General features: G+C 33.4%; 1 protein-coding gene across 1 annotated transcript; it reads right to left on the reverse strand.

Moving 5' to 3' along the window:
* Positions 1-864: 864 nt before the first annotated feature.
* LOC106741271 (REST corepressor 1) lies at positions 865-9,517 on the reverse strand. The gene is made up of 10 exons (XM_014613078.1): positions 9,260-9,517; positions 8,531-8,599; positions 8,376-8,450; positions 7,663-7,877; positions 7,155-7,337; positions 6,097-6,207; positions 5,502-5,590; positions 4,850-5,024; positions 4,339-4,653; positions 865-4,079 (listed from the first exon to the last, which is right to left on the reverse strand). Exons 1-10 carry the CDS (start codon positions 9,360-9,362, stop codon positions 3,996-3,998), a joined length of 1,419 nt encoding a protein of 472 aa, XP_014468564.1. The 5' UTR covers positions 9,363-9,517; the 3' UTR covers positions 865-3,995.
* Between the last annotated feature and the right edge of the window lie 483 nt (positions 9,518-10,000).

The raw sequence follows: 10,000 nt of genomic DNA on the forward strand, positions 1-10,000 counted from the left end.
GCATGCTCTAGATTAGATTTATGCAAAAAAAAAAATCGATTTTTTGAAGCCGTCACACGGGATGACCCCCTTAAACCGAAATTGTGAAACGTAAAATCATATTGGTTCGATGTCTGAAGTTTCATCTATCAGTTTTCTGGATCGTTCCTCTCCCTCTGAAGAAGTGAACTGAAATGCTCGCGAAATTTCGGGGACAAATCTGCGGACTCAACATTACTTTTTTACACAATTAACTGTTATCACAATTCAGAGGCTGATTATTCAAATTTTGAGGACGAGTTGTAGTTAATGTTGTTGAAATAATTTTTATGCTTTACGTATAGTTTATGTGTATAATTTTGATCGTTCTTTTTTAATTCGTATTAATACTGCCAAAATAATTTTTGTTTAGATGTATCAGGCAAAAGTTTGGATTTTTTTTCGCAACTGTTTTACTTTCATATAGTCGAAAGACTACATCTTTTGCACGCATTTAATAATTGGAAAGTTACAGTTTGGAAAGTTACACTTCAATTCATGAGATAATACTGGGATAGACTAACACAGTGATGTCACAGTGATATATCACTCGTCATAATTATAGAAAGCGAATTTAATACTAATTTTGCATCTCACAATTTCAATTATCTAAATGCTATTTTAACAATTACTAATTAACCAATTAGTGGATTAACAAACAACGAATGTATAATTTTTGTAAAGTTGTGAGAATAAAAGAAATGAAAAATAATTCGTTAGTAGATGAATTTAATTTGGAATGCGGAGTATGAGGTGATTGAAGAACATCTCATAAAGTGTCTTAATTCTACTAATTGTAATAATCGCGTTTCTTAAAGAAAAAAAAAAGAAATAATTTCACTCACATACACATGCGTCTTCACAAAATGCGCAAGACATATTTAATACTTCTGCATAATAATTACATGTGTACAACTTACAGGTATAGCCAAATGTGCGGCACACACATTCTCGGGAATGTGTATAAATATATAGCTTGTGTGAACGGTGTATTTACATTATGCTACATATTATAGTGTTAAAACGATTCGCGAATGGTTGCACGCAACCGAGACTTTGTTAGATTCTTGCGAAAAGACAAAACAGCTTAATATCTATGAAAATTTATATATATGTTTTGGTATCGTATCAAATCCACGATACAGCATATCGTCCTTTATATTATTACTTCAAGCGACCCCGCCCGAAAAACAATCTGTTCTTCTGAAATTTTTTTTCAAGGAAAAATTACCGAATACAGCCATATTTTTCGGGCCGTCCAAAGTTAAGTCCTTTTAACACGCTCATATCGTTTCGAACAAAGAACGTCTCCGTAATAGCGATGATGAGCGAATACATTAAAACGTCGAAAAATAACGTCGAATCTTCTAATGTGAAAATAAATAAAATGTGGCGTGTACATGTTAATTCCGCACCTTGCAGTACGTCAAATCCGAATAAATTTAATCTCAAAGGAAAAGTAAATTTGACAAAAGCTAAGCTCGAATCTCGTGCAGATTTCGTAGCCTTTACAGAAATCCATCGGAGCACAGTGATCATGATTTTACCAAGTGCAATCACTTTTTTTCTTTTCCGCATTCGCATGATGGCTATTCTCCGTCGTCACTTATAGCCGTCGCAGCCATTAATAATGACGAATAACTTCATATTTATACGCCTAGCAATAATTTATCTAATTGCAAAGTCCTTTCTTTAATTTAGCAACACTTTTTACACTATTATTCTACTGGTCTGTTTCATTTTTACATTGTAATCTTGATCTTCATCTGAATTTGAGCAGCTAAAATAAACCGAAGGACTGTCACGTTTGTTTGATATGTCACTATCGGTGAACGCAGTTTTCATTATTAACGTTCTTTTACGTATAACAAATACAATTGCTCTTGTGGAGCACGCCCACTGTCAAATTCGAATGACGCTATAATTTTTATTTGCTATTGTATATAGAGACACATTTATACTCTTAATAGTCTCGTTACTACCACTATAAAAATTAAATCTACCTATTATTTACTTAATAGTATTGTTAAATTTAGACTCTCATACGGTATATAGTCTACTCTAATATAAATTATGCCAAAAAATTCGATTTCTTTTGAACGTACGTAGTAAAATGTCATGCGAGAGATATAACTCATTTAAATTCTTATAATGTTTTCATTATATATATAATAATTCCAATATATATATACATATAATGTCAGAAACGAAATGATAACGAAGAACAACCGGGTGAGTATCGTCATATGAATGCCAATCTCGCGTTGAACCATATCAGTTAACGTTATCGTGGTGTTTGGAGAACCGAAAGGATTATTAAAATTACTCAAATATTAACACTCCTGGTCGCTCGCTGCAGCCATGTTGATTAATGACGTCAGAAGCGAGAAAATTGTAAGAGAACTTGCAAGATACTTGTTAAAAATTCGCTCAGTGAATTACAAGTGCCACTTTATGAGCATACCTTTTACTTCGATATTTTGTAGGAATTCTGATCCTACATTTTCTCGTTTCTAACAATCAAGATGGCCACGGTAAAGGATGAGAAGCCTTAAAGAAAAAGAAGGGTAAAATAAAAAGTGATGGGTTTATCTCTCTGTAGGAATATTTCTCTGTGGTGTCTTAAATATTAATTATAGATGTTTCTAACAGAGAGCTGGCGCCATAGTAAAGTTTTAGAGTATATGTTATATACATTATGTAGACACACAAAAATATGATTGCTTAATTGCTATCATGCAGTTTATAAATAAAATTTCGCAAAATGTGCGCTCTCTATTATTACCACCTGGACTGATCTCATTAATGCATATATATGCTTTTTAATGAACTACTACAACGATATCTACATTTTTTGCACTGTAATTTCATAATGGATCATAATAATATTCAGTATACCGTTGATGTTGTTACAAACATCTGTAATTAAATATACTTTCTTTCCTTTCCGCCCACTGCTTACAACGGCAAAGATTGTCCATATCGTAACATTGTTACCGTATTACACAATCGAGCTCTGTCAAGCGTAACATGCAAGTTATGCATCAAATCCGTAATTACAGAAAGGAAAGCGTTAAAATATCTGATATTTTTCATATGTACATTAGACTTACAGGCTTCTATATTTGTGATGTAAAAATCGATCGAATTAAACGTAACAATGACCACCTGTATCATTTTTGTTATTTGCCGCGAAGTAAATTTTGAATTATATGAGAATCAGATTTTAGCTCTTATAAAATAAAATCAAATAAGGAAGAAAGGTCAAGAGACTATTAAGGATTATTATAAGAGCAATAAAATTTAGAAGGCACACAAGTGATACAAAATATATATATACATATATGTAAGCAGTGAAGTTCTCACGAAAGTTTCACTGCGGCGGAATTTCTGCTACAACATGAGTAGCAATGATTGATGAAAGATTAATATAAATACAGACATACAGTTGCATTCTTTATAATCAAGGTTTCTAGTCCCTCGCTATGGGAATTTTGTCAAAAACGAGAAACCAGAAGCCTCAATGGAACATTTTGACGAATAATCCCTTGATTAATTGTAGATTTTTTTTTTGATTTAACATTTTTAGGATATTCGAAATTGATAATTCACCATTGTATAACTCCAAATGAGATCAATTTTGCTTTACATAATTCTAAGTTCTACACATATATGTTCAAATTCGTGAAATGTTACATTTAAAACAAACAAATTAATCTCTGGTGTATAATATGTATACGTATACATACATAATTTTGCCATTTCTTGATTTCACTGCGAGTTCATAGGGACAGTACCGAGTACTGTGAGAATTCGCTTTCGAAGATCTAAATTTAAGCGTTCATAATTCAATGGTCTACGCGTGAAACAAAATAATGGCAAAAACTCGCGGTGAATCTTTCATGTGCTATTATAGATTGTTATCGCTGGGTACAATTACTTTTTTCTCGTTTTGTACTTGAGATTGTACTCGTTTGTTATTTACTGGACTGTCCGGATCCTGTGGACGTCTTTCCCTTCTGAGATGACTCTGCGGTATCGTTTGCTTGATCAACGTCCATCTGAAAATACAGATTGTTAATATAATCAGTATTCAAAAAAATATACGTGAATAAAATTATAAAAATTACCGAACTAAGAACAGCTTAGAATGCAAGAAAATTTCGTTTGCTCTTACATTGATTCGCGTAAGGCATAATTTGCGATAATCTTCGTACGTTTGTTGAAAGATTCATTTGATCGTTTAACGATTTTGCTAAAAGAAAATCGATTCGGCAAAATTTCTCGAAAATTCAATCACCAAGATGTGTAATGTATTACCTTGTCTTCTTTGTCATCATCGACTAATATCGGGCCATTCTCAGCCTCGTATTCTTTCAAAACCGCGTCTAAATTGTATCTCCGTCGATAATTGACAAAGAACGATCGTAAATGGGCTTCGGTTTTAGTACCGATAACGTCGGCGATCGCGGAGAAGTCCTTTCCGTATTTTCGAACACCTTGAACAGCCAATAGTAGCTCGTCATTTGTCCAACGTGCGTTTATGCGGCTTGACACTTCAGCTGGCCGTAGATCATCAATGCCGTCAGCTGTCTTCCGCTTCAGAGCGCTCACTTGTTGCTTGTTAGATTGTATCTGCATTTATAAATTATTACACAATGCACATATTATTACATACAAGTGATTACAAATTCAATGTAACATGTATAACTATATTGTTATCAAGATATGTCACAATCATAGACACAGTATACGGTTGTGATTGTATAAATAAAGAAAATGTATCCACACGATATGTATATTACATAAACTTTTGGATTCTACAACATACTTGACGCTTTAGGCTAACAATTTCGGTGTCGATAGCCTGCAAACTGTTGGTAGCTTGATTTGGTTGCCCAGCCAAGGCTGCCAAATCATCATGATTCACAACCAAGCCCCGCGGTGGTTTTCGTTTATTCGTACGACCCGCCATCGATGTCACCGGTCTCGTTACACCGGTGCGCCTAAACCAGCAGAAAACAATTTCGCTGTTGTAGTGCAGTTCAACGTGAAATGAACTTTACGACGGCACATAAGAACAAATCTACATTGCGTTCTGACGTCAAATGGAATTGGACATCACGACATAGCTTATAAAACTTGATATACGAGATATAAGCGAACTGTGGAGGATATTCATAAATTCCTCAGTTGTTTGATTAAATAAATCTGAAATGAACATGAGTGAATGAACTTGTCAACTGTTCCCTCTTCATTACATCACCTATTTTGTTTCATACTTATTTATTAAGAAGTACTTGACACTATTATTGAAGTTGAAAAATGACGAGTTACCAATCGAGCTCCGCCAAACGTGTGTTTTCGTTGTCTGTTTTGTCTTGTATGAATATCCTCTCAGGCGCTTATTGCGTTACGTAGTACGTAAGATTCATTTACTTGCAGACACAAATTGGGTATTTAATTTAGTTACGTCCACTGACCTCCAGTGCAGATAGCAGCTATGACACGCGTGTCCTTTGGGCGTCGCACGAACACTATGACATGCTATGCCGCAATTGCTACACGAGCCCTACAACACACAACACCCATTTAAGAGAAAATTTCGATAACCCCACCCACCCACACATATATTCCTATTTTATAATTGATTTTATAATTTATTTGTCATTAATCGCTTTCCGAAGCTAAGAACAAGTTGGAAAAGAAAGAGCAACGTGACACGCATCCTGATCTCTGTAACATCAAGCGCATTTTTCTTTTTGTGTTCATTTCGTCTCGGCTTGATCATCATTTCTTCCCCGACGAAATTGGCAAAACCAACTTCGTTCATTTGGTGTTTCATATTTCGAGATTTACCGCGTTTACTACCTCAGTAAGGTTTCAGCCTATCAGAATTTCAATCAAGAGGAATTTAAATTCAAAAGTTCGTTAAGGCTCAATTTCGGTCGGATTTGAAGAGAGGGACATCTATATGATAGTGATCAGCAATCCACGTGATACGAAATAAAGATAGCAAAACCATAGTGAAGCTTACTATATACTATTATACGAGTGGGTAAGGTTTAGGCTGAGTACCTGAACCTGAGGGGCGTTTTCCGAGTCGGACGGGGCCTTAACATCAGTGCCTTGGCTTCCTGGCACAGCTTGGTTCTTTCCACGACGTATTCCGCGGTGGATCGTCCATTTCTGGAACGTTCCACATTTACGTTCACATACGTAACGTAACGACCAGCTAAATTATTTACTTATATTCTTACACGTATGCAAAAATAGACTTTCAAGACGTTTTAATTATCGTGCGAGAAATGTGGAAAAATTTCACTCTCAATGTATCATTAATTTTAAGGATTGGTCTGTTATAAAATTTTGTGTCCTACATATGTCTGAAGACATCTTACACGATGATTTATAGATTTCTTGTCACTGTGTTGCGTTGGTGTTGTACAAAATAATTTTTTCATCTCGCTGACGCGATTGTACATAATATATTATCGTGTGGATACATTTCTATAATCTTTGGGACGTCCAAGTTTGGAAAAACGGTTGTTTTCCATGTTATCAATTTGTTCCGTAATTATACGCAAACAATACAATCAAGTAGAATAGCCAAGACCAGAGAACTTATATACGTTGCGATAAAAAGATAGCACATGTTAATGTCATCGTCGTATTAACTTTTTTTATTTTACTAAATCTATTATTTTATACAATATTGACAAATAAAATTCCTATGCATAAACAAAGGAAACAGAGAATAATATTACGTTAAAATTAATGAAGTATTAATTTATGGCCGGAAAATTATGTACTATCTTTTAATCATGGAATGTATATTTATTACAAAAAAAGACGGTAAGAGGAAGATTTTGTGACATGGAATAAATTATATTCCATGAATAAAAAAAATTGAAGTTGACTTCCAATTATTTTAGACATATGTTTTGGCACTCTTGTACTTCTTTTTCTAAATTTTGTCCCCAAATTTAAAAACATCAATAACATTATTTGATAAAAGCAGGGGAAAAAACAAATTTCACAAAATAAAGAGAATTTCTCCTCAATAGAGGTTTTAATTGTTTATAATTAAGCATCTTACTACTTCCGAATATTCTTATTTCGTTGTATATTCTTACTTTTTCCTCAGATTCGCTATCTGTATTGGAGCCAAGCTCGCTTCCATTTTCGCTGCCATTCTCGCCTTCCTTCCCACCAGTTGTTAATTTGCGCGCTTGTCTATCCATCAATGATGTCCTGGTTCGTGTCTTCTTCCAGCTGTAGTAGTATTTCACGAGGCTCGCAATAGACTTGTCAGGTAGCTACACATAAAAATATTGTCACATTAATATGGTTATATTAATTTCGAAATTCAAGATATAAAATTTTGTTTTCAATTTTTTTATTCTATTTAATATTTCTTGAGAATAATCATAAGTACTACAAGGAATCTCGATGACATTTTACATGTTTATAATATTTAACTTTAATAAGATTAATATATAATACAAATAGTTTCAATAAATTTCCATAAAATATCAATCGATAATTTAATCAATTTTGATAAATTCTTATAGAATATCATATTTTATAGAAATCAACCAAGGAATAATATTAATATTAATGATAATAATACAAAATGCATACCATTTGACGAATACGATGGAAACTTTTTCCATGAAACTGAAACGCTTGTTCAAATAATACTTTATCCTCGACCGTCCATTCATCAGGAAAGGGTGTAAAATTAGCTAGGTCCAGAACAGCACGTTCCAAATTATGTTTATGCCAAAACAACATTCCCAACGCCTGTTCTCCATTATAACCATATTTCTCTTTTGCCAATATGATATATTCATCCACTAAGTGACATAATAGAATATAAGTTTAGGTTTTAATTTTTACTTGCATACTTATTAATTTATATACAGGGTGTCCCATTTTAATTGAAACATTGTGAATATCTTGAAAATAAAGCAACTGACAAAAAATAGTTCAGACAAAAGTTGTAGGATTTGAAAGGAGACATAAGTTGGCGATCTTAACTTCGTTGTATAGTCAATAATTCAAGATAATTTCAAGGTCAATTTCATTTTTTTTTTTAATGAGATTATATAGTTTCTTTTAACTCAATATTGATTCTTCTGTTCATTCTGTGTATAAAAATACTAGAATAAACTCATTGAAAAGTGAATATTTTTCAAGATATTTTACTTTTTATTCTGATATTTTTCAGTATACTTTTTGTGTGAAGTTTATAGTTAGTATTTAGATATAGATTTTATATTTAGTTGCTTTGTTTTCAAGATATTCTATTGTTTCCATTAAAATGAAGCAAACTGTATAAGCCGATTGCTTACATTTTTGATCTGGTATATCTGTGGTTGGTGACCAAACCAATAATGCTCTATCAGGACATTGATCCAATCGACGTTCTAAAATATATAATATATTGTCTTGAATATACATATATAAAGTCATTGCCTATATACTACTAGTGTTAACAGTAACATACCATGAACAGGAACATATTCTGGGACTATAACCTGATAATCACGTCCAACTCTTATTTTCTCTGCTGGAACTGAAGAAAAGATTACAATGTTAATATATCCATCAAATTTATCATGTATAATGTATGAGGTAAAAAAAAAAATATATATATAGGTAATGATAGAAAAAATAAAAATTAAACTTATTGTAGAATATTTGCAAAGTATAAAATACAAATATTATATGTAATATATTAACTTCAATTTATAATAACAAACTCTGCTCATAAAGTTTATGTAAAAAAAAAGTAACATTTTATAATCTATAAATTTAGTCAATTACTGTTAGAGCTTGTCGTTAACATCTTTATATATAATTGCATTATTGTGTATTATAAGTTTTATATACACACACACATATATATTTACATACATATACATACATATTCTATTTAAATATTTATTTTTCCAAGATGCAACTTTTACAAAAAATAAAAGAAAATTGTTGTAGAGTTTTACGGAATACCTACAACTATATGCGAGAGATATTCAAATGGCAGGAAGAGTAAAGCGCGTTGTTCCAAGTGCACCGTATATGTTGAACACTCGATTAGAGCTACCTTGACTCGTATGCTGACTCAAAAATGCCTCAAACCATCACCCGTGCCTTCGCGAGGCGAAATACAAGTTACGAATTCAAACGAGACGCTCGAATCCGGTAACGGAGATTTGACCAAGTTCGTTCGTTATACCTGCATCCTCTTCGCTGGACGATTCCGTCTGCACATTAGGGCTGGGGCCTCTCGATCTTCGGCCGTTTCGTACGTTCTCAGAGTTCCTCTCCGCCAGGACCATCGCGTTGCCTTGTTAATAACGCAAACGCGACGCAAACCTGTAATATTATTGCTTACTGTTTGCGGCGAAACGATGAAATACGGCAACGGAACCAGCGGATGTGCAGCAAAGCCCTATCTCGCTCGCCCTATTTGCAACGAAACCGCACGACGATACTGCTGTATAGCGCACGGTAAGATCTCTCAGCTGTGCTCCGAGTAACCGTAGAGAAAGGAAATGGCCGTTCGCTATAAAGCCATCTCATTGGTCAGCGACGAGTTGCCGTGCATCAAGGAAAGATGTGATCGGAGATTGGATTCGACAAATTCAGTCCGGATATAGGTAAAAAAGTATATAGAAACTTTCGAAAATTTTAAATGAATTTTACTCGTTAGCCGAATTAATTAAATTCATTAGTTAAATAATTGATGAGAGGTTATTTTCTCTAAAAAACAAGGAAAAAAAACGAATAAGAAACGATGAATGTAAATCGTGTTGCCAAGATTTCGAAAATTTTTGTAATTTCCCTAAATGGAGTACGGAAATATCTTCAAATCAACCTGAATTTATCTAGAACATCTTGCAACGGTAGTGGTAACGGGTCATGTTATGCTCGATTCCACCGTCATAGTTTAAATTTAATCGATAATTAATTCAAT

This window comes from Dinoponera quadriceps, unplaced genomic scaffold (genome assembly GCF_001313825.1).
Source record: "Dinoponera quadriceps isolate SergipeBrazil2010 unplaced genomic scaffold, ASM131382v1 scaffold657, whole genome shotgun sequence".
NCBI lineage: Eukaryota > Metazoa > Arthropoda > Insecta > Hymenoptera > Formicidae > Dinoponera > Dinoponera quadriceps.